Here is a 25,455-nt window from a genome sequence, read left to right on the forward strand (position 1 = left end):
CCTGATGTGGTGATTTTTAATTTTTCTTTCGTCTGAGAGTTTTTTTAGAGAGTTGTATTTATGTATGATTGTGGTGTTGTTTTGTGCTATTTCCAGCTTTTCTTCTTTCATGTGGCATCTCCAGTGTGCTCACATTGCCAGAACTGGCAGAAATCATATGACAGGCTTTGCATTGTTTTAAGAATCTTGGATCATAACCATCACTAAATCGAGCAGGAGTCTGAAAATAATAAATGCAGTAATGAATGTCACAGAATATAAAGTGCACTGAAAGGCAAAAATTAAATGCAGATTTATTATAATTTATCTCAACAGGAAAATGGTCAACAACAGTGCTTGGGGAAGTGTTTGCACCAGATCAGGATGACTGGGACAATAAAACATTTCTCTCTGAAGGAAAACTGCTCAAGTGAGGATTGTATTTCTGTCAAAATGAGTAATATTTATGCTTCTGTAATTATTTTCTCACCATGTATTTCTCTGTGTTCAGGATGTGCATAAAGCCAGGGTTATTGAGTGTATTAAGGGATGTACCTTTTGAATGCTCTTTTTCTTTTTCACTTGGGTTACTAGGTATTAAGAAATTACTGCATTAAATATTTTTTTCCAAGACAATGCAGGATCACACCATGATGTTGATTTTTAGTGAGATGTCATAGTTAATTTACTTTAAAATGTGCATTCTGTAAGCTACAATTTAAAAATAGACAGAGTCCTAATGCTAGCTTTCAGATGTTAGGGTCGATGGAATACAAATCCTGAATTTCAAAGCAAAGAAGGGAGTCATTTCATCAAAAGTGGAAGAGAATTTGGTGCTCTCCTTTGATGGCTAAATTTACAATTGCATGTGAAAACCATGACTCAGATTAGTGGAGGGTTTTTTTTTTTTCTGTTAATTGAAATGTTGAATTGGACCCTTAATTCCTACTTAGATATTATTTGTTCATATCATAAAGTGAGATGGTTTATGGCATAACTGTATGCTGTCTGAAAAGGAAAAAATGGATGTGAAAGTGAATTTCAGTGTGTGCTATGACTAAAAGTTTAAAAGCTTTATGTAGCCCAGAATTAAAGACTTTCTGTCCATCAGCAGCCCCTGGGCCTGTTTCCATGCTAAGAGGTCACTGTTCCATAATAATGGTCATGGAATATTTCCATAATTGCTGATTACTGGCCCTTTGAGGTGTCCAATTAAGATGCTGTGAGAGATTTTATGCAGACTCACCCTGTTCCAGGTAGGAGATGTGACAACCTGGAATGATCAGTCTGGGTTTGTCACTCCCTATTACTGACCTACGAGGCTTGCCCATGGTGACTGTGCTGAACCACTTGGTTCAACTGCACAAATTCAAATTGCAAGTTCAAATTGCTTTTGTTCAATCTGGGAAAGGCTGAGTAGCAGGAACATCTCTTTATAAGATCTGCAGATTGTCATTTCTCAGTTAAGGTGACTGAGGTGCCTTTCTGAGGTTGTTGGCTAATTCCCGTAAGTTTTGGCCCTATAACCTTCACAGTAGCATTTAAGGCCTTCCGAATGGTGTTAATGAATAAAGTGAATGCTCAACTTTGATTTGTTAAGGTTTCCTAATTGAAGGTTTCTGTCTAGGTCTTTCAGATTAAATCAGAGGACTGGGTCTTTGCTGATGATGGATAACACTCCTCAGGGAATATACAACTTAAGAGTTAGAGTTTCTGATGGAGTTTGTCCTGATGTTATATCTACAGTACAAATCCATGTCAGAGACCTGGAAAATGAAGCCATACAAAACTCAGCCACTGTGCGTTTCTCAGGTTGGTTTTATTTGCTGGTGAGAGTTTAGATCAGCTGCTTCTCTTAACTGAATGTTTACATGGTGTAGGTATTATTACATCAATACTTGATTTGCTTATCAACTGTAGGCTACCTTCTGGTATGTTTCCATATTGTTAAATAAGAAATAAATTGAGAAATTAACCTGTGAGCTCCCAGGTGTTCAGATTTATCTATTTTTGAATCCCCTTACCAGGCATCACAGCAGAGGAGTTCATAAGGAGAGATGAACATGGCAAAACAAGACATGGCGAGTTCAAGGAGTTCCTTGCGAAGCTGTTACCTGCAAAACTGAGTGATGTGATTGTCTTCAGTGTGATGGGCAGGGATGGAAAAGAGACAGATGTGAGATTTGCAGTCCATGATGGCTCGGTCTATTACAGACCTGAGAAACTGCATGCGGAGATGGCAGCATTCAAAACTGAGGTTGGTTCTCACCTGTGGAACTTGGCCAAACACTGAGTTTGCAGGGTGTGTATCCCAAACCCTAGTGGAAAACTACACTGCATCTACAGAGAAGGGGTTTATTGCTTCACTCAGGACAAAAGCAAGTGTTTAATTCAAGCTTTCTCTCTTCTTTTTTGTGCCATACATACTGGTATGGTGTGGTTGTACTAACTTCTGGTTCAATGAATAGTCACTGGAGAGCTGCAGAAAAATGGGTCTGTAATGGTGCCATGGCGTAGATACTGTTTTCTCCAGTTAGTGTTAAATTATGTCATCCCCAAATCCCCACATCAGCTTGTGTTTGGACACTTAGAGTGGAGACTTGATGTCACCCTAACAGAAATTCTGCAGTACAAATAGGTGACACTTGAGAGGAAAAGTCCTGCTGGAAGGAATGTGTGGCTTAAGGGAACAGTTGCAACAGGTAAGTGAGATGGAGACAACTCGTTTTGTGGTTGCATTTATCTCACCAAAGGACAGCTTCAAATGCAAAGTGACACCATCCCCCAACTTCTTTTTCTGTTTCCTTTTTCAAGGAAAATATTTTTGGATGGAAGATGTTTTCCTCCCCTTCTTGGTGTTCCCTAACTGTCCTACTCTCTGACTCAGTTACTGACACAGTCTGTCTTGGCCACAGCTGGATTTTTCTGTAGCCCTGCACAAAGGCAAAGTGACACTGCTCAGCTTTTCACTTGCCCTGGCCATATTTGGGTTTAATACATGGTACATCATATGGATGATTTTTCCAAAGAGAAATCAGCACCTTCCATTTGTGTGAGCATGGTGGAGTCTGCCTGAGTCTGGCAACCAAACAGGGCTGTCTTAGTACCTGCCTCCTTCTTGGTGTATCCTGAATGGCTCTGTGGATTATGAGATTCTTCAGAGTGACCAAATAGGGAATGGCAGAGACAGAGAGTATTCATGAAGGGTAACGGCTGCTTCTTTTGCATATTTATTGAATTACTGCTACAATAAGATAGAAAATCCTATAGATTTCAAATAGTCTCTGCTGTAATACATGACACCTGAATTCATCAAAGTGGTAACAAGGGGATTGCTTCTCATATTTAATGAAAAAATATGTTTTTGTTAATTATATACCACCTTTCAATATTTAATGAATAGTTCTAGTGAGTAATCACCAATAGTTTACAGAAAACCAATCATAGCTGGAGAATTCCTCCAGTAGTTTTTCTATGTGTATAACTATAAATATAGAAAATGAGTAATTAGCACTGGAATTATTCATTGAATTTCTACATAAATAATACGTTTGCATTACCTCCTGGGGATATAGTTTTACAACAGTAATTTTTATTTAGCAGAAAAATAATCCATCCTAATACTTTAAAGAAGCCAAGTTTTTTTTTTATACAGTTTTTCAATAACAGCATTACATAGATGTCTAAATGTGCATTACAGACTCTCCACTGATGGTGATAAACGTGGGCAGCAGACACAGACCTGCACTGACAGGATGCATCATGTCATTACAAAGTATACTCTGTGCCTTTGGGGGCAGGGCATCAATACATGTTATGATATTTGAGAATATAGAGACAAAGGATTATAAAGATCAAAGTTCTTACAGTGATGAACTGAGATGACTACACAAATGAAAAAAAAATAGAAACACTTTAGTATTTATGTATTTGTTTTGATCTTTGCAGAGCTTATTTTTAAGATATTTGCCATATGTTTTACCATTTGGAAAAGACCCTCCATATTAAATACATAAAGCTCTGTGTTGTTATTTTTACATTTATATACCTTGTTCATTTGTGTACCACTGCGAGAGGAGTGAGGTCTTTTGCCTGACTCACCCAAACTCAGGTTTGGGTAATAAATACACATTTCAGTGTATTTGAATCACCGAATACAGATCAAATTCTGAAGCTTTAAAGCAGACACCTGTGCAAAATTCCCAAATAAGTGGGAGGAACAAACTGTGATAATTTAGGGGTGCAGGCTGAAGAACAAAAAGCCAGGACTAATGGCAGCTCTGTTCTTGCCTCACACTGAAAGCATGTCTAACAGCATTTGACCTGTTAGACTGAAGCCAAGTTACTATCCCTTCCTTCCCTCCCTGCCAGTGCTTCCTTGCTCCATTTGGAATGGAAGCTGTGGTCTCAGAGTCACTTTCCTACATTACCAGAGCTGTGGTTACACTGAGGCTCTTTTTATTTGGTACTTGGGCTTTCAGGTGCAAGCCAAATTAACAATAAAAACAGTGAACTAGCAAAGATTAATGTAGCATAGAACACAGTATCTAGCATGCTGAACTGACTGTGTTTTGTTGCAGACAGCTTGACATGAAATGTACATTTATGGGGCGCAAATCATTAGACTGAATCCAAGTTGCTACAAAGTTGTCTTGTCAGGTCACTGTCTGTGGACATGATTACTGAAAGTAGCTCAGCTCTGCATTTTGCTGTGTCTGTATCCTTTTGTGTGAGAGAATGTAAGGAATAATATCTGGGTGTTACTGCTGAGGAAGGATTTATCCTGGCTTGAGCTGAAACACTCCTGTTGCTGTTGAAGTGCAGAGAGGTGTGATGCAGAAACAGCAGCTCTGAGGAGTGTCACTGCTCTCAGAGCTTTGGTGCTTGGAAATAATGTTATTAGACCAGTACAGATTCAACATATTCACACTCAATCATGTCAGTGATTAAGTTTTTAGGAAATGCTTCTGCTCTAATTTTTTAATGAAATGTTTCCTGAATTTTTCAAATTATTTTTCTTGCCTGTATAACCAGGGATGTTACAAAGTAATGCTCAAGAAACTAAACCCTGCATTAAGTCTCTGGTGGCTTTGATTTTTAAGAATTGAGGTAAAAGCCTTCATTAGGATAACAGCGGTGCTGTCTTTTCTCTTAGATGCAGTCAGCTCTGCTACTGAACATTTCCCAGATCGATGTTGACGAGTGCAGGAGTGCCAACTGCAGTGAGGGCTGCACAAACCACCTCAGTGTGAGCGACGTCCCCACAGTGATGGACACCGGCAGCGTGTCCTTCGTGTCCCTGAGCACCTCCAGCCACGGGCTGTGCGCCTGCTCTGCCCGCGAGCGCCTGCACCAGCCCTGCTCCTCGTACGCCCGGAGCCCCTGCCTCAACGGGGGCCTTTGTGTGGACACTCTGAACGGCTACAGGTGAGCAACCCGCACTGCACATTATTTCTGCCCTCTGTTTTTGAGGTGTTGAGTGCTGCTTATGAGGTACCTGCCTGAAAAAACCATAAATGTATGTCTGACTGGAGGACAAACAGAAAAACCCCACAAGTGCATTGGGGTGTAAACCTAACGGCAACAGGGACTTCCTGATGGCCCCGATGGGGCTGTGGTCCCAAAAAGTGCATGAGTAGCAAAGAAAACCCTGGGGAACTCCCCTGTTACTGGGGAGTAACAAAGAAAACCCTGGGGAACACATAATTAACACTTGCCATTTGTTAAGAGCACCTAATTCAGGATGAAGGCATGCATGCCCTATTTTTTTTCTCTTTTCCAGGAGAGTAATAATAAAGGTGAATATCAGTGGTAGCAATAGGCATGTGGGAGTGAAATATAGTTCAAACAATGGGTAATAAGGAGCCTAGAAGCATTAGATTGTAAACTTGCTTTATTATAGCATCACCTGGCATGCAGCAGTATTCCCTTAGTGAAATGAATTCCAGCTAGGAATTAACCTCCCTGAGTTCACTCTGTAATAAATTGATGTTTGATGTTCTGTGTTATTTAGGAAAAAAGTTCATTGTTCTCAAAAACTTGGCCTCAAAAATACTTTTTTTTTTTTTGAGGGAGATAGTATAAGGAACAAAAATACTTTGTACTCTTAAAGCATTTTAATAATTGTCAAACACACCTAAGATTCCACTAAAATCTTTGTTTTGCTAATTTAACTGTGATTTAAGTTCTGCGTTTGCTGCATGTAAGACCAAAAAAAAAAGCTGAACATGGGGGAATTTTTTCAACTATTTATTTTGTTTATGGTCTTTCAGATGTCTTTGTCCTGCTTCCTTTCATGGACCAGACTGCCAGCAGACTAAGCACAGTTTCCATGGAAATGGTTATGCATGGTTTCGTCCCATCAGACTTTGTTTTGAAAGCTCACTCTCTCTAGAGTTTATTACTGTGGTTCCAGATGGACTTTTACTGTATAGTGGCCCTTTATCAAATCCAGAACCTGGGAGCACAGAAAACTTCATTGCAATAGGTACTTCTCCAAAAGGGTGTGGAAAAATTAAATGTCTTTTGGGAATGGATTGTTTCACCAGTGTAACAATTAGACTATGGATTCTGTCTTTTCACTTAATGAGGTAATTTATTTTGTGGGGTAAAAATATTTTGAAGCATTTCCTAACAAGTCTTTCTCCTTTGATGTCTATTTTTGTAGCCTGCACCTCTGGCTTTGGGTTCATCATAGAGTTGTAGAAATGAAAAGGAAAGCAAAACAGATTGATATACATAAAAAAAATAACCTGCCTAGAAAAACTGTAGTGCTATAAAGGAATTTAGGTGCTTTGAAGAGAGGTATTACATGAGTAGTGCAGTCTTAGTTGCATGTCATTCTTACCTAGTTTGGTGAGAAAAGAAATCCACTTAAACTCCCTTTGGTCTTGGGGCAAGTTTGCAGATTTTTTTAAACTGGCAATGATGTGATGGGTGAATCCAGCCCCACCTGCCATTGTGGGAAGATTCATCTACAAGTAGAACTCAATGCTTTATGTTGACACATATTTAAAAGGTTACTGCTGCTTATTTTTTGTGAATTAACACGCAAGATTAACAGTATGGTTGGCATTTTATATTCTGATTATTTGAAAGGTAATGTGGTTGAATAGTTAATAATTTATCTCTTTTTTTTTCACCTTGCTTTGCAGTTACTTCTAAATTTGAGTAGAAGATGGGAAAGAAGAAACCTGCATATATTAATTGTTTTAGAGCATCATAAAATTGCAGATTGCTTCTCAGGAATTAGTTTCAGTGTTTTGACAGAGAAGTGGAATAATCCAAAGTGTATACATAAATAATATACTGAATGAGTACTTCTGCTTAATAGAAGACATAGGGTATAATTCTAGTTATTTCTGTAGTGACCCCCTTGTATGCGACTAGCAGGAACCATTAAATCAGTACAGTCACTAACTGCTGAGATACCAAAGTGACATTTTGGAGCTGAATTTAATTTCTTGTTCATGCTGTATTAGAACTCGCTAATGGTGTTCCTGTGCTGAAGATGAGCCATGGCTCAGGTTCTGTGGTGCTGCAGTTTCCAAGTCACCTGAATGTAGCAGACAAGAAGTGGCATCGACTGGAAGTCAGAACCAATGGTCAGGTCAGTTATTGGAATTTTTTTTTATTTTCACATCAGGATATTAATATTTCTAAAAATACTTCCCTGTGCAGATACAGGAGGGTAGAAGGAGCAGCCTTTCAATAAAGAACAGACAATAGGTATTGTCCTAACTGCTCGTGTAGGTTTGATGAGTAATAAAAATTTTGGGACAACCTCATTGTGAATTCCACATCCACTGATGTTGTAATCCATATTCTGTGATCTTTACCTTTTCTAAGCTCTGCTGCAGCACATGTAGAATGTGGCCACTGAAATCCATTACTTGTGCACAAAAAGCAGATATTTATTTACTTGCAAACGCATTTACAGTTCTTGTGTAAGTGGTTAAAATACTCAGAAGCACAAATAAAGTTGAGAAGTTCCTACTTCTGCTGAATGGTTCCTATCAGCAGCCGGGAGCTATGTACAAATCACAAACGGGACGGGGCTGCTAGGAACCCATCTTGAGCTGTTTTATTTTCCAGCATCTGTCTCATTACGTAGGTATGACAATGGGAAGATGCCAGCAGCTCACATCCCAGGCAGCAGACAAGAACTTAATATTACAACTTACTTTAAAAGTTTTTTGACCAATCACACAAAGCAAAAGCATATTGAGAGTAGTTCCATCCAACCACTATAAGCACACGTACCTTTGGTTAAAACAATGCTTGCTTATTTCAAATACAATACCTGCTTGTAAGCCTTCAAACACAATGCACAGAGCTCCATTATTAAGCTTAGAACCTCTTAATATCTTGCTATATATACTTTTCTACAGCTTAGGGAGTTATTCTAGACAAGCGTTAATACACAGACCATTGTTTGTCCTTACTTTTCTACTTCTTACATATTTTTTCTGCTGACCTATCTTATGGCTATTGCTTAGTTCTAATCACAGTTCTGCTGTCTCTGAGGCCTGCCTTTTGCAGCTTTCCCAAAACCCTCTGATTTTACGGATTCCCGCAGTTCCATTTTGGCTCTACTGGTATTGCAAGATGAACAGAACAGGGACCAGCCCAGCCCTTTTTGGATGATAGCGTGCAGGAAGCAGAAGCTGGGGCTGTGGTGCAGCAGTGTGGCTGTGCAGCGGGGCTGTGCAGCTCAGTGTGTGTGCTGTGTGCAGGCTGTCCGCTTCACTCTGGATCGGTGCAGCGCCGCCGTGCTCTCCGAGATCGAAGGCGTTGGCCGCTGGCTGTCCACCGAAGATCGCACCGACTGTGAAGTCTTGGGCTCTGTTCCACGGAGAGCGAGGTACTTTCCTGGAGGTTCCCTGACAGGCACTTGATTCTAAGGCCTGTGAACATTTGACCTGGTAGACTGAAACCGAGTTATTGATGGCTAGGAGCATAAAAAGCATTTCCTCTTTTCTCAGGCCTTCTAGACCAAGCCTGGACCTCAAAGAACAAAACAAATTTTACGGAACCAGTCTTCCACTGGTACTGGAAGACTTCCACACTGAGTAGCGTTGCAGTACTAATTGAAAACCCCAAAACTCTGTGGCTATTACTGGAGCTTTTGTGGGTCTAGTGTACCACCTTCCACCCACAGGGTTTCTCTGTGTTTATCAAGTCACTGTGAGCCTGCTCTTTAAAATCTCATGAATTTAGGCCAGTTGACATCAGAGTCCTGGGTGCAGTTGGTGCCCCACAGTTCAGGGTGGACAAGGAGCAGCTGGGTACAGTCCAGAGAAGGGCAATGACTGATCAGCTCACCCTGAGAGTAAGAATGGAGAATGAAGGAATTGAGGTCAGTTAACAGAAAGAAGGGAAAACTCAGGAAAGAGATTATAAGTCTCAGTGTGTATAAAAGAACGGTACAAAGAGGATTTAGACAATCTCTTCTGTACAGGGCCTAAAGTTACAGTGAGGAATATTCAGGTTATATTTTAGGGAAACCTTTGTACTAACAAAGATACTTCAGTTGTGGAATAGATAGTCCAAGCAAGCATTCTGATGAGCATTGGAATTAAGCCTTGTCCACAGCTGCATGGAGCTCTCCTGGTCATGAAAGGAGCACAAAGAAAGGGGAAAATACAAGGACAAATGAAAAGAAATTACTTGATAACTCTGGGAAAAAGAAAATATGAGGACTAAAATGCATGGAGGTCTTTGGCTTGGAGAGATGACTGGGAGACAGTGCAGAGCTTGGACATGTTTACCATGCCTTTTAGACCACATGGACCCAACTTTTAGATTTCTGACTTTTGTCATGCAAGGAACAGCCTTTGCTGTAGCATTCCTACAGCATAGGATGTCTGTGTACACACAGAGCACTTGAAGGAGAATACGGTGTCTAGAATGTCACAGCTGTTTCTGACTTGAATACAAGCATACCCAAAAGGTAACAGTGTCCCACAGTTAAACTTCCAGCAGGTTTCACTGTCATGTTTAAAAAAAATACCCTTTATTTTAAAGGGCTCTATTTCAGAGAGAGAAGATAAAGTAGTTGCATTCTACTGTTGTGTTATAAAGCATTTGCTATTTGAAAAAGCAGTGCATTTATTTATTTATCCACCTATGTCTGAAGGTAGATGCACATCTATTTTTATTATTGATATGATTTTTAAAGGTATTTGAATGTGAACCATGTTCTCCAGCTGGGTGGTGTGAAGGAGTCGTTACCATATTCCTACCCACAACTGCAACACAAACATTTTTCTGGTTGCTTGCGCAATTTCATCCTGGATACTCAGGTAAGAGCAGAGTAATGTTTGCTTTAGCAGAGAAGAAACTTCTTATTCAACTTTTGGGAGATTTGTATTTTACATGAAACTTCTGCTTCCGTCAATGTATTCAATGCCCACACGCATCAGTGTAAAATACAAGAAAATTCTGGGTTTTTCTGTGATAATTAGAATAAGTACCTTGAAAACTTATTTCTCAATAGAAGGAGATGTATTAATGAGGCATGAACTGTGTGTTTTCATGCAGCTGTTTTCCAAGCTTCTTTGTGCATTCAGGGAACTTCTGAATGGCAATTGTATAACAGTATATTTATGCCAGCTGTCTGCTTTGTTAGGAAGTATTAGGGGGTTTTTTTTGTTTTCGTAGTCAGTTGACTTTATTCAAAGGCAAAATACACTCTTGATAAAATCAGCTGAAGTCTGAATGTCAAAAAGCAAACTTAGTAACTTAAGCAATGCAGATGAGGAACACACAGTGAAGTGGTGCTGCTATTTCTGTTTAAAAATGAAGTATATTTCTCAAATAATATTTTTCTGTCATGAATTGTCTCTTGAAGGTATACGACCTTCAGTCTCCTGCAGAGTCCCTGAACAGCTTCCCTGGCTGCACCCTGACGGATGGGAGCTGTGAGACCATGGGATCTTCCTCCTGTGGTACCCATGGGAGGTGCCTTGGGGACTGGGGCTCGTTTGCGTGTCACTGTTTGCCAGGCTACCACGGCTATCGATGTGACAAAGGTGAACCCTGCTTTTCTGTTTCATTAGTGTAGGCTGCAAAATTTTACAGTACAGGAAACTTCAAATATTTGCAGGTAATGATTGTTGAGGTGGTTTTATATTACATTATGTGAAGCCATGTTGCAGTGTAGTTGCCTGGGATTGTTAACAATCTCTTTTCTAATTCCCTTTGAGAAATTGCTTTCTCAGTACAGGATCATTTCTTTAATCCTGAGGGTGTTTGTGCAATGACTGTATAATGACATGGCTGCATGACAAAAAAAATTGTGAAAAAAATATTTTATTTTGTTACAGTTGTTTGATTTGCATCTGTTTACACTTTCAGAAATATCTAATAACCTAAAAAATATGAGTGTGCCAGTACCACTTTCTGTGAAGAATTAGAACCATGCAACTGGAATCACTGCTCCGTTGGTGTCAGGAAGAGACTCCGCTGGCTTAAGGAGCTATGCTTTGGGAATAGTAGGATCTTTAGCTCTCATGGAGCCAAAGTTTGCAGCAGAAGGGCTGTTATAAAATAGCAGATTGTGAAATTTTTAACCTGCAGGTAATTGTTCTGCAGGCTCTTGTCTTGGCCAGAGGTTCTGCTTCCCTGTTGTAACCTCACGTGAGCATTGTAAGGAGGAACCATTAGCAGATGGGTGGGAGAACACCTCTTTACAGAGGAAAATGAAGCGTGAGAGTGACTGAAGAAGCTGTGGAAATACATACAGGAGGATGTCCCAAAAGGACAAATTGTCTCACAGATCCACGCTGCGCATCGCAATTGTTCCCTTTTTCTTTTCACTCTTATTATGACATTAAGGGCAATATCAAGGTTTAAAGGTTTCTCTCCCTTGCAGTGGCCAAGGAGTACAGGTTTGAGGCAGGCAGCCACATCCGCTACCAGCTGCCGGTCAGCGTGTCTGCGCGCAGGACGCTGCTGCAGGCCCTGGTGCGCACGCGGCAGCCCGACGGCGTCATCGCCACCGTGCTGTCCCGGGCCAGGGACGAGCACATCACCCTGCAGGTGAGGGCCCCACTCACAGACTGGCACCAGAGCCACACGCAGCTCAGAGAAACACTCACTGAACAGATGGAAACAGGGCAAAAGCCTTACGCTGAGCACCAAGAGTCTGGGATTTGCTTTATGGATGGATACATCTGATCCTTTACTTGAGATACTGACCACTGGGCTGTGGTATGCCATTGGGTTTTGATGCCAGCTGCAAAGAAATGCAGGTTCTGTATAGCATAGGATGAATAGGGTGTGTACCTGGTGTCCTTGTATGCCATTGGGTTTCGATGCCAGCTGCAGAGAAATGCAGGTTCTATATAGCATAGGATGAATAGGGTGTGTACCTGGTGTCCTTGTATGCCATTGGGTTTCGATGCCAGCTGCAGAGAAATGCAGGTTCTATACAGAATAGGATGAATAGGGTGTGTACCCGGTGTCCTTGTGAACCATGTGGCCAATTCTGTGTAGTTCAGACCCTGCCAAGCAAGGTGCCTGTGGCAGTTCTAATGATGTCAGGCTCTTAGAGTGACAACCTTCTCACTTTATACACATCATTGAACAAGTCACCTCTTCAGCCACACTGGTTTGAGCTGGCACTGTAGTTTTGATACACCAGACTCTCAACCCAATAAGAAGAACCCCATAAATTTGTGCAAGAGAGATCGGGGTAAAATTACTCCTAAGGTGACTTAGAAACTACCGTGAGTATATTGCTGCCACATTTAGGTTGCCTAATTCAGTGGCACCTGCAGTATTTTTATATTACATCTAAATGTGCAGTGTAAACATACCCTAAATTTAAGCAAATGTTTTAAGATTAAGTTACAGGTCAATACAAAATGCCAGGCAATGACTTTTCTTTTCTTTCTTGCTATTTGTTAATTATCCACAAGGTTGTTCAGGGATTCTTAGTGGTCTCATACAATCTGGGTGATGGAAACTACTCTGTAAGCCTTCCCTCCTACCACATTGATAATGGTGAATGGCATCACATCACACTGGAGAGAAATGAAAATGAATTTACTCTTCGCCTTTATGAAGGAGGTGGCAAGAGAGAGATTACTAAAGCACCAGGAATATACAAAGAGATTGTCATTGACCCCAGCAGCTTGGTCCTTGGAAACACCTACCCATTCAATCAAAATAGGAGTTTTCAAGGTAGGAATTCTGGATCTCACTGTTTATAATATGGACTTGAAAAAATTAAAAAAAAAATAGTGCAGGAAACTTTCTTGTTTATGTAGAGCTCAAAGTACACAGATTGCCTGCGTGACACTTTGCAACAGGGATGAATAAGCTGATAAGTTCTGACCAGAAGGTACAGCAGGGAATTGCCTGCAAATACACTTGGTTACTGGACATGGAACAATGATGGTTACCTCTTGCCTTGGCTGCAGAGAGTCGGTACCTGGGGATCCAGAAGCTTCTCCTAGATAGACTGTGCATGTCTCCCTGCCTTGGATAGGCAGAGCTGGTTCAGTGCATGGTTCTCTCCAGTCCATTTGGCAGCTCTCCTTCCCTCCCACACATCTGTTCCTATGCTAAAAGGAATTTTTCCATCCTATATGTGCATTGCATAGCACCCACCAAAGCCTGGTTTATTACCTTGGTATTACTGGATTTTACGCTCAGTTAACTAAAATTAGAAATGGTTTATTGAATTAGAGCTAAAAATCTGAATTTTTAACAACTAAGTGGATAAGGTCACAGTGTGTGTTAAAAGCAAATCAGTTTCCAGCCTGGAAATTGAGTAGTTCCACAAAGCAGAAATATAAAGAACTGGAAGTTTGGGATATCTATGGCAGCTCTTTACTCTGAGCTCAGCTGGAAGTTTGGCCTTTGCTTAAACCCACAGTGTAAGTAAAGCAAATCAGCTTTTATTGCCAAGGAACACACATCACTGCTGGCTAAACCTGCCTGGTGTCTATAAGTCACCTCTCTCCCATGCCCTTCACCTCTTTATCCAGGTCCTGGTAAATCCATTCAAAGCAAGCTGGTCATCTTTTCACCATACAAAAGTACTTCAGTGAATAATACAAAAGCACCTGGAGAGAAATTAAATAGAGTAATAATTTACAACTTAAGTGTATCACAAATTATTTAGAAAAAGATTGTTTTCTATTGCTTTACTAGAAGTATTCCAATAAATAAAGTTTATGATATGAATTAGGGAGCATATTTTGAATTTTTTATTTATGGGAGTAATAGTGTTTGTTTTTAAGTAAATAAAGAAGTCAAATGGTTGCAGGAAGATCATTTTAATTAGGATTATTAATGTTGCTGCTAAGTAGCTGAAACTTTAAGGACTTCAAAGTCATAAAATGTACTTAATTAATCAAAGTGTATGTTTTCATGCTGAGGCATCTTGTGCATACAAAGTTAATGTCACACATCTTCAGTACAAATTTTCTATCCCTGATTAAAGACTCTCTCGCCATTGCTTGTGGTTTGCTCTTCATACTATAAAGGTAAACTATAATCTACAATTTAAAAACAGCTAAACACAATTTTTACTGGTACATTGACGAATAGAACAGGTTATCCTCATGTAACAGATTCTCCACAATGTTTGGACTTTTCCATGGAAATCACAGTGGAGGGTGCATATTCCACTGACTACCTTAGGGGGAACAGAGGCCCTGTCATGGTTTAACCCCATCCAGCCTCCAGCTCAAAGCCTCTTGCTCACTCCCCGCCAGTGGGATCAGGGAGGGAGTCATGAGGGTAAAGGCTGGAAAAGCCCTGGGTTGAGAGAAAGACAGTTTAATAGCGAAGCAAAAGCCATGCACACAGGCACAGCAAAGCATGGAACGAATTCCCTGCTTCCCACGGGCAGGCAGGTGTTCAGCACCTCAGGAGAGCAGGGCCACATCCCATGGAAAGGGTACCTGGGATGACAAACTCCTTCTCTCCAAACACCTCCCCTTCCTCCTTCTTCCCCTCGCTGCATATCCTGAGCCTGCTCCCACATGGTCTGGAACATCCCTTGGTCACTTGGGGTCACCTGTCCTGGCTGTGTCCCTTCCAAGCCTCCCAGGCAGCCCCAGCCCCTCCCCAGCATGGCCCCACAAAGAGCAGGAAAGGCCTTGGCTCTGTGTGAGCCCTGCTCAGCAATGACAGAAACAGCTCTGTGTTATCAGCCTTGTGTTCAGCACACATCCAAACACAGCCCCACAGCAGCCCCTGCAAAGAGAATTAAGTCTGTCCCAGCCAAAACCAGCACAGACCTGCAGCAGCACTTGATTCTCATGGAAAACACTGGGAATCTTTATCTGAAACTTCAGCAAACTCAGTCCAAAAATGAAGGACAATGCTATGAGAGCTTAAGTGAATTCAGTCCTGGATTTAAATTTTGATAGCCTGTGTCCTTTGTTAAGCATAAACTGCCAAATCTTACAGCTGCTTCAAATGATTCTTGCTGAATGGTTTTTAAAACTGTCTCTTTGTGCCTTGCTGTAGGATGTATGAAGGATGTCAGATTTAACAACTACAGAATCCCGCTGGACACTCATGGGAAGGAGCTGGTGTCAGTACTGAGTGCCCAAGGCATCAAAGAAGGCTGTTCTTCGGAGGCCTGTAGGAATAACCCTTGCAACCAGGAATTTATTTGTATTGATTTGTGGATGATGCATGAATGCAGGTAATTGGTGGAAACAGAAGCACAAAACCCCTCAGAATGAGGTGGGAAAGGGTGGGTGTTGAAGTGCAGCTTGAAGGCTGGCACTGGCAATCTCATCAAATCCCTGGAACCACAGCGGCACACAAAGCTGAACACCTGCACAGGGAGCAGGTGACTCCTTAGAGACACCACCACGGCTGATGTACATCAGCCTGGCTCCAGGGATTGTGCTCCCTGGAGCACAAGTTCAGCTGCCTGTCTAATGGAAAACATGTAAAGAGCAGCAGCAAATCCAGAATGCTTGTAAACCCTGGAAGCAGGACAGCAGGGTGTGTGAGCCGGAGTGGCACAGTTCCCTGGCTGTGCTGTGAAGCTTGTGCTGTGCAGTGTCAATGCTTTCTCTTGTGAGGGTCTGATTTCTTGCACTGCCCTAGACTGTCACCTCTGTTCCCTCCCAGGCTCCTCCAGATGCTTTAGGAACACCACACTATTGAGTTCAGATTCCTGTGCTTGTGGCTGGGGTCAGGGCAACACTAATTCCTGTTGGTTGTGGTGTGCAAATGAACACTTTACTTACACACACCTTTATGTTTGCACACACTCCTGACTGCCACTGTCCACACAAATGGAGTTCTCTAACTCTGGAAACTCAACAGCACAGCTTGTCCTGCCTAGCCAGAACTGCAGAGGCCGACCCAGCTGGCTGTCACAAGGATAATCTTGCAGAAGGCAGTGGATATACCTGAGTTCTGAAAGCCCCAGACATAAGGGTCTGAAGTTGTGGAGCTCATGCTATGGCTGCCTCAGGACAGGCTGCGACCTGTCATGATTTCACATAACTTACTCCCAGTAGCTGCTTCAGAAACCATGCAAAAAGTGTCACCAAAGCCTGTTTTAAAATCTTCAGTGCTGCCTGTCACAGCTGTTTTCTCCCAGACTAACCATGGTGCCATTCTGCCCTGGTGTGTGCAGCTGCCCTGCAGGACACATGATCCTGGAGAACGCCTCCGGCCGGCAGTGCGTGTACACGGCGTGCGCCGAGCAGCCCTGCAACTACGGCACCTGCGTGTCCCTGTCCCCCAGCAGCTTCCAGTGCCACTGCCCCGATGGCTACACCGGGCGCCACTGCGAGATCACCCTGGCCATCTTCCACAAGGACACGGGCCTCAGCTTCACCTCCCTCTTCGCCATCTGCGTCTGCTTCCTGGCCCTCCTAGGTAGCTACGGCAACTACGTCTTGTATTACCTGTGGTGAGACACGTGTCCACCTGTCCTGAGCAGCCATCGCCTCATCTCCTGCTGAAAACTCCCGAGGGAGACCCGACTCTGCCTTCGGTCCTTTGCCCTGATCCCATCACTGATTTCTCATCCCTCTGTGCATCCATCGCTAAGTGAATCAACATTTGTGAGCTATGGAAGGTCTCTGCACTTTTGTTTTCTTCACATTTTTACGTCATTGCTGAGGAACTGTTCAGATGCATAATTAGAAGCAAATACAATTGAACAGCAAGACTGAAAATTGCTACCAGATAAGCGTTGTTTAAAATACTGCTGAGTATGAAACAGATTTTTCAGTCTAGGAGAAACTTCCTGTCTGATAGGAATACACTGGTCAGGCAGGAGCAGACTTTGCATCTTGCCAGTTGTGTCCCAGCTCCTAAGCACCTGATTTTGTCTTCCTCAGCCATTTTCAGGCTTAGGTATTGGATCTAAAGAGGAAAACCAGAAGGATGTTACTAGTGAGGAAAGATCACATCTTGGAGTCTTTCTTGTTCATTCAAATGTTATGGAAGTTTGCTTGAGTAAAGACAGAGGATTTTTCTCCTGGCTGTTAGCATTAAGGCAGTTTTGTTCAGAAGTTTTAGTAAGAGTATGGAAATACCATAGTTTTCCCCAACTCTGCTAGATACTATGTTTGCTATGCAAATATGAGCAGGAAATTTGTGGGAGGCTAAGTGGTATTGCAGCTCTTGGAATCCCAGATAGCTGAGGCTGATAGTAGATCGTTATGTTAGAGGAGTGCAGGGCATGATCTCTGTGTACCCCAGTTTCAGTCCCAAGGTCATTTAGATGCTGCTCCACAGAACTGCTGCCATGTAGATATTCTGTAAGAGATTCTAGTTTCTTTAGTTCACTGCGCTGCTAATTTATGGTATTCAATGCTTTGAGGTCTTACTCTGAGCTTTTATTGATTTTTATAGAGTCGGTAGCACAGTGATACACAAGTTTCTATTTACAGGATGTTCAGTATCTGATTTTGAAGCTTGTCAGTTGTGTAAATGCACTTCAGCATTTAAGAAAAATGCTTAGATTAATGAATGCTAAGGCAAAATGTGCCTGATTCTTGTTTTCTAGTAAAACATCTGAAAGTAATTTCCTCTTCTGTCTTGCGTCTTCTTGTGTTTCATTTGTGTGTAATTGAGTCTGTTACTGTCAACATGTTATTTCTTCTTTGTACCCCTCTGTAATGCATTTTCTGTGACAAAGTTCAACTCCACACAGGACAGAGGCAGGTCAGAGACACCACTTGGTCTTTAACCAACTTCGAGTTGGGCTTTAAAGGGTGTTGCAAAATGCTCTTTAAAGGCTTTTCTTCTGTGTTTGATGTTCACCCCACTGGACAGTGCAAACCAGACATGGCTGGGAAGCCCAGAGTGCAGTCGTGCTCTGCTCTGGGGTTACTGGTGCCCACGTCACCTGTGCTCTGCTCCTGTGTCCCCACAGCTCTGCTCAGCGCCGCCTTCCTCTGGGCTCACTGGAAGACGCGCAAGGGTCTGCATGGAGGCGTCTACCACGGATCTGCTCATCCTGAGGATCTGGAGGACATCAGGGAAAACATCCTCAACTACAACGAAGAAGGGGGTGGGGAGCAAGATGAAGTAAGGATCCCTGTTATGTTACAATTAAGAGGTGACTGGTGCCTCACCATGCTAAGGAAAATGCATTCTGTGCTTTGTCCTCAGTCTTCGTTCTGCTGATTCAGCCTTGCAATTGGCAAATGAATTACTTGGATGAGGGGGCATGTTTCCTAAGCAGAGATAAGTGCCTGTCCATTTTTAATTTGTCTTAGAGCCAGTGATCCTGAGTGCATATTGACAGGAGCCTGTAGGGAGAGTTTAGCAGTAGGGAACAGCTGCTGGGTTTGGTTTTGGGGCTCAGGAGACACTGAGGTTCTCAGGGCTCATTTCAGCTGGAGCTCCAAGGGCTTGGAAGAGCCTGGTGTGACTGTTGCTCATGGCTAGGCTTTTCCAGAGACTACTCCCAACAGCATGTGTTTACACCTCCCTTGCTGGGAAGGGGAGGTGCTGACTTGGCTCCTCTGAGGCCCTGGAGCATGTGGTGGTTGTGGAAGAACCTTTCTGCATTTTTGTGTTTTGGAGATAAATACACCACTGAACACAAGCTGTTTATACTTAGAGTAGAGCAGATTATACCCAAAGCAGGTATTATTAACATTCCTGCTGGCTGTTCTAAGGATTTCATGAGTCAGTGAAAGGCAGAGCTTGGAAGGAAAACAGTGAATATTATAAACAAGGACTCTTAACAGATTATTTATTGACCTATAGATGCTTTCTATGTTTATAAAAGGTAAGAAACTTCATTGCCAACTGTTCATTTCATGGATTCAAGGGGTGGTGTGACTCTGCAGAGGTAATAATAGTCATGGTACCAGTGTGAAGGCCAAAAAAAGCCACTGATTTAAAAATATTCTTACTTGTAGACTATCCTTTTTTTCTTGGTGAGTTAGTGGGAACGTAATAAACACAGACATTTCCCATGTGATAACATAGACAGCTATAAAGCCTGTTTTCCTTAATCAGATTAACTTGCTCTGCAATATTTTGCAATTTTACACCCAGAAGGTCTCTTTGAGGAAATCTACAGTTACTGTATGACATGTTTAATTACTTTTGGAGAGTTCTTAAAATGCACTCCTTATTTTAAGCAGTGGAGCCAAATTAGTGACTTGATGATCTCCATCTGAGGTTATTACTGTGCCTGAAGAAATAGTGCTTGGAGTGAAGCATCCCTGGGTTTTGTTACTCTTCCTAAATTATTCAGATTTAACAGTTGCTGGGATTGCAACTGAAACTTTTTAAGCTGAAACCTAGTTGTTTGTCTAGATTTAAAAAATCCAAACAAACCACCCCCCAAAATACCTAGAATCACACCACCTTAGTTGTGTTCTAATGTTACCTCAACAAAAGGATCATGAGGTTGCTGGGATAAGAAAGTTTCATTTTTGTAATATTTGTGGATGGTAGGGCTATGAGGACAAGGGGTTGTCACATGAAGGAGTTTCTGCATCTGAAATAAATAAAATTTTCCCCCAGAGAAATTAGGAGCTCATAAAAATGCAGGAGGTCAGTGCATCGTTGATTACACACTGAACTCAGCTGACCACCAGATGTTGTTAAAAGCCAGCTCTGGACCTAGAGGCAGGGCTTGAGTTGGGTTTGTGTTTGTGGATGGCCAGCCAAGAAGGGTTTATTGTCAGAAGAAATGTGTCATTTTAATGAACAATTAGTAGCACTGAAGGATGCTTTTATTGTCACCCAGTTCAGTGAAGGGCTGATCCTCAAGTTTGTACTGGAACAACTCCAATTTAACTTGTGCACGATGAAAAGTTACTTACTCCATGTCACGGATTCTCCTGGTATCCCTGCTCAGAGTGGGGCTGGACTGGAGCTTGCACTAATTTAGGACATGCCTAAGGCAGGGATCTGGGCTGCAGGTCTCAGTGTTCATCACCAGCACTCCTAAGTCTCTGGAGGAATGGGAATAAGCAGCTCCTGTCCCAAACCCCATCCTGCCGCTTAGGCAGTTTCTTGACTGCAGGTAGGGGGAATTAAAGTAGTTCTCAGCCTCCAGGGGAAATTCAGCAAAGCTCACTGAGATTACCTCGGTTCATCTCTTACAACATGGCTATGCACAATGCCACATGCTGGACAGCTAAAGAAATCTTTGGGGAAGTGCTGATTCCACACCTCTGTCACTGATGCCTCCTGTTACCATGAACAGTATTAGCAATACAAATAATTATTTGTTTGCTCCAATGAATTCTGTCTCCCTCTACCTGTCTGCATTCTGCTTTGGCCTGTAAATCAGTCCAGGGAAACAACCTTTGGGTTGTAGGGAGGTGAAGGATGCTGGGGACAGGACTTGTTCATTGCAGGTGGCACAAAGATTCTGATCAGTGAATGCCATTAACTGTTGGCATTGGCAGCTTTGTGCCAGAGGCTGTGGCACAATTCCCAGACAGCATTTACCACAGCTGACCTGGGAGGGAATTAGTGACTTTTTTGGGAGTAAGTAGTTTTTGGCTTTTGCAACTGTGCCACTGCCATGTAACATAATTAGGCATTATTCCAGAGACTGGTAAAATTTTATCAGAAATCACAGTACATTTTTGAACAACTACTACTACTATGACGACTACTACTACTACTACTACTGCAGAAAGGTTTCTTTAACATGCTGTTTGTGAATACCCTTTCTTAGTCTTCTGCCACGCTTGTGGGATCAATGTCCAGTCATGATAAGACGCTTTGGATCTGAATTTCAGAACAAAAGCTGGGGTGTTTCTGTCACGTTTTAGCTTTCGGATGAAATCTGACTCGATTCTGAGCCTGACCGCAGCAGTGCAGAGTGCACAGGTGTTCCTCAGGCTTCCTCAGGTGCATTGCAGGTGGCAGAGCTGGCAGAACCCCCAACCCTTCAGGTGCTCACACGGACAGACCGACTCGCGATCACTCCTTCTTTATTCCCACCAGAACACGAACCTGTGGGACCCGCAGAGAGTATTAATTCGCTGTGCCCCGTTTCTCCCCGCAGGACGCCTACAACATGGCGGAGCTGCAGGTGTCCATGCAAGGCAGCCCGGCCTACTCGCGGCACAGGAGGAAGGAGCTCCCGGGCGGGCGGCAGGGCGCCGTGCGGGCGGGCGGCGCGGCGCTGGGCCGGGCGCTGCCCGCGCTGCTGAGGGAGGCCGAGCGCCGCGCCCCGGGCCCGCCGCAGGACTCGCTGCGCGTCTTCTGCACCGAGGGCGCCGGCTCCAGCGCCGGCAGCCTCAGCTCCCTCAGCTCCCTCGGCTCGGCGGGGCTGGGCGGCGGCTGCGCCTGCGAGGACATCCGCGAGTGGGGACCCAAGTTCGAGAAACTGAGGGAGCTGTACTCGCACAGAGAGGCAGGAGACCTGTAGCTCCCCGAGGCTGCTCTTTGCGGTTCTGGAGGCAAAGGTGAGGCACGCATTTTTACACTCCTGCTCTGTAGTAGCCCCACCCGGCCTTTCCTCCTTGTTGCAACAGGGATTCAGATTCCCACTAAGGAGGCACATTGGGCGGCAAAGGTGGGTAGGAGCTCACCTTGGGACATACTGGACATCTGCATTTTGGTGTATAAACCTACTGGGAGGAATAAAGAGAGAATCTGGGGTATGCAGTCATTCCCATACTGTGGTTAAGAAGTACAGGTCATTTTTATCACTGCAGTAATGCAGGACTCCTGAGGGATTCAGCGCACACGGCCTGAGGTGTGCTGGAGCTGAGGGAAGCATGCTGGATGTGCTGTTTCTGGTGCTTTGACAGTTATTTGAAGAAAAAAACACCTTGTCTTTTTCTCATATAATGAAGTCCATGGTGTATTATATCCCTTGTTTGCCACAGTGCCCAGTGACAGCCTTGCTCACTGATCACAGTGCAGGTGCCAGTCCAGGGGCGCAGGAGAGGGAAAGAAGCAGAAGGATGCTTCACTTACACGGTGATGAAATCCCTTTATGCTGCCATACAAGGGCAGAAACTGCATTTAGGCATAACACATGAACCCAGCTGCTTACAACTACTTAATTTTCCTCAGGAAAAGGCCAGGTGTGCTGGCTGCATGCCTCAAAGGGGCTGGTCAGGAATTTCGGTAGCAAACACCACAGTTCATCACAATCCTTCATTCCTAATGAGCTGCTAAACTGAGCCTAAACCAGCCCGAACTGTGCCATTTGCATCTACAACTGTGTTACTCATGTTTTGTTAAATCTCCTTGGATAGAATAATTGCAGGACATATCTGGGGACAGACAAACACAGGGGAAAAACTTAACAGCAGTAGCAGGGGGGTGGAATAGTATGCTCTAAATTAATCAGTCCCTTTTTGAAACCACTTAATGTCCAGCTACTATGCTGGATTTTTCTTAAACTTGACAGTATTTGGAAGAGAAAAGGTGTCACTAAATTAATTTTGATTTTTTTTTTAAAATTGAGACCATTTGTACAGATAAATGGAGTACAATGCAGCAAACCCTAAATCTTAAGCTGTGCTGTTTCTTCTATGTATCATATGTAAATGATATCTATTATAATATGTAAACTATATGTAATATGTACATTACATATTATGAGCTAATAATATGAATATATCCTAGTTTCTAATAATGTTTCATTAAAACAAAGCATGAAACAATGTATTGTAACAGACACTGAAACTGCTTTGCTCAGTAGCTTGTTTTGGGAGGTCTGGCTTTTATTTTTATCCATCTGGTAAAACCCTAAAGTCGGTGAATGCTGTCTGCAGGCCAGCTCAGTTTGCACGTTTGCCAAATGAGAGATGTTCACACAGTCCCTTGTTCTCATGTGCACTTGTGCCACTCTCTGGAAGATCCTGAGGGCACCATTAAGCACTGTTACACACTGCAGGTGGTGGGCATTGTCCACTGGAAACCCTAAATCCAGTTTTCACTCACACCCAATGGTTTTGGTTCACAGACAGTACAGTCTCTGTGATTTTGTAATTTTACTGACACATTTATTTGCTGGGAGGAAACCTTGGCTGAAATATCTTGTGGTGTTCACCAGTCCAGTGTGCCAGCTCCTGTATTCCATCATCTCAGCAGTCCCAAACAGGGTATGGAAAATGAACTAAATATATATAATGCACAAAAATCTGTTCCTTCCTGAAACAGCAATAATTTTGTCTACACACCTTGTGTTCTTCCCATACCTGTGGACATGCTGGTGCTTTGGCTGGTTTTAATTTAATTTAGCCTGTAAGCTCCTTGGGGCCAACACTGTCTTTATTTGCCTGTGAAGTGTCCTGCCTATCTCAGGCACCATATAAATAATAAACCAGCCTTCTGTCCCGGGTGTCTGCCTTGTTTGTGTTTAAGGATGACTGAAGGGTGCACTCTGTTGAATTATTTCTCTCTCAGTTGTGATCAGATGCTTCCACAGATGTGAGTCATGAGTGCTGTGCTGCCTGAAAAGCTTCTGCTGGTGGGCTCAGGATCCAGTTACCCACCCAAAAAACACTTTGGGTTTCCCCAGGGGAACAAGACCTCATCAAAGCTCTTCCTCCATCCCTGAGGAACTGGCCGCTGGGGTGCAGTGGTGCCCAGGAACCCTAAAGGTGCACACGGAGCAGCCACAGAGCTGCTGCTGTGCAGATGTCTCAGTGCTGTTCCAATGTTGCTGCCCTGCTGCTGCTTCCTTCCCCGTTCCAGCTGTGGCCCTACTCTGTAACCAAACATGGAAACACCCCCAGAGCCTGGGAGCTGCCTGCACGACAGTGAGCCCCACCCTGTACAGAACATAAGGGACTAAAACAAAAGGGCAGGAGACATTTCCAAACTCCTCCAGGAGCTTGTGTCGATACAATCTCAGTAATAGGACACACTCATTTGCAGCTGTCATGCCCTATTAAAGCCTACTCTTCCTCTTTCCAGAGATAACTAATTAGTTCACTTAATTTATCTGTTTTAATTTGCATGCTGCTCTTTTAATTACTGTGCAGTTGCTGAAATCATACCCTCGCTTGTTCTGCATTTGCACAGGCACACACAACTATTTCAGTGCCTCTGCAGAAAGGCTTATCCCAGCACTGCCATGGCTCCCAGGGAGAACAGCTGGCTCTCCACAGAAAGCTTTGGGTCGGGGGGAGGGAAAAATATTGAATAAAAACCCCACTGGGTCCCTAGGTAGTGGGATTTGAGTAATCTAGTACTTTCATTAATCTTCTTCCATGTTCCTTACAGACTTTAAACATATAGTAAGAACATTTTATTTAGCATAAAATGTTTGTAAAGGTCTGAAATTTAAATAATCGTGGATATTAGTATTTAATCTGGCTGCCTGTCAACTACATTAATCTTTGTGGTCTTCCCGTGTTAAAATAACATTCCAAGAACATAACATCGAGCCAAACCATAGGAAAGCTGATTGTCCTTAGGTCTGACCTACTGACTAGCAGGTTTAGGAGGGAAAGCAGGGCTGTAAAGAAGCAGGATTAGGTGGGCAGAAGAAAGTTGAGCATTTTCTTAATTACAAGAATACTAAAACCCATGGCCATCTCCTGGGGATTTAAAGGAGGAGGTTCCCTGGAGCACAGAATCCCCTCTCGTGTGGCTCACATCCCATCAATTACATTAATCTCTAATTAATGCTGGTGACAAACTCCCCCCAGCCCCCTTTAGACCAGTCCTACACATGGGCAGTTTTATCTCCAGCTTTGCACATCCTGCAGTTCTTGCCACAAGAGTCACATCAGGACATCCTACTGCACATAGAGCCCTTGAAATGTGCTTCTCGACTCCCAAAGAATGCACCTTTCTGTTCCTTAAAAATACTAAACTTGAGCTACAGTGTGGAAACAAGCAGGTCCCTGGTGGTCAAAGCATTTAATAGATGATTTTATATTGATACAATACACATAATAAAGAAATAATATTTATTTAAATGCATATACTGCCTCAGTCTACTGACCTTACTGGAGTTGACATGCATGGGGTGATGACTGATAAAAATCATGTGTGGTTCCTTTAGCTTCTGACAAAGGAAGCCCAGTG

At 42.9% G+C, this 25,455-nt stretch overlaps 1 protein-coding gene across 2 annotated transcripts in view; it reads left to right on the forward strand.

Annotated features, from left to right (window-relative positions):
• The window catches only part of LOC119705455 (neural-cadherin-like), a 63,850-nt gene extending 38,500 nt beyond the window's left edge, over window positions 1–25,350 (forward strand). Inside the window, exons 19-33 of one of the 2 annotated variants that reach the window (XM_038147896.1) lie at window positions 316–409; window positions 1,607–1,791; window positions 2,007–2,236; window positions 5,135–5,406; window positions 6,252–6,466; window positions 7,461–7,588; window positions 8,715–8,842; window positions 10,160–10,283; window positions 10,832–11,012; window positions 11,855–12,021; window positions 12,903–13,167; window positions 15,469–15,649; window positions 16,601–16,845; window positions 18,353–18,507; window positions 21,464–25,350. In XM_038147896.1, coding sequence (XP_038003824.1) covers window positions 316–409; window positions 1,607–1,791; window positions 2,007–2,236; window positions 5,135–5,406; window positions 6,252–6,466; window positions 7,461–7,588; window positions 8,715–8,842; window positions 10,160–10,283; window positions 10,832–11,012; window positions 11,855–12,021; window positions 12,903–13,167; window positions 15,469–15,649; window positions 16,601–16,845; window positions 18,353–18,507; window positions 21,464–21,829 — 2,936 coding nt within the window. In that variant the 3' untranslated portion in view covers window positions 21,830–25,350. Of the gene's footprint in view, window positions 1–315; window positions 410–1,606; window positions 1,792–2,006; window positions 2,237–5,134; window positions 5,407–6,251; window positions 6,467–7,460; window positions 7,589–8,714; window positions 8,843–10,159; window positions 10,284–10,831; window positions 11,013–11,337; window positions 12,022–12,902; window positions 13,168–15,468; window positions 15,650–16,600; window positions 16,846–18,352; window positions 18,508–21,463 lie in introns of those variants that run through there. The other variant, XM_038147895.1, reaches the window with a different exon arrangement.
• Window positions 25,351–25,455: the final 105 nt, after the last annotated feature.

This window comes from Motacilla alba, chromosome 11 (genome assembly GCF_015832195.1).
Source record: "Motacilla alba alba isolate MOTALB_02 chromosome 11, Motacilla_alba_V1.0_pri, whole genome shotgun sequence".
NCBI classification, from domain to species: domain Eukaryota; kingdom Metazoa; phylum Chordata; class Aves; order Passeriformes; family Motacillidae; genus Motacilla; species Motacilla alba.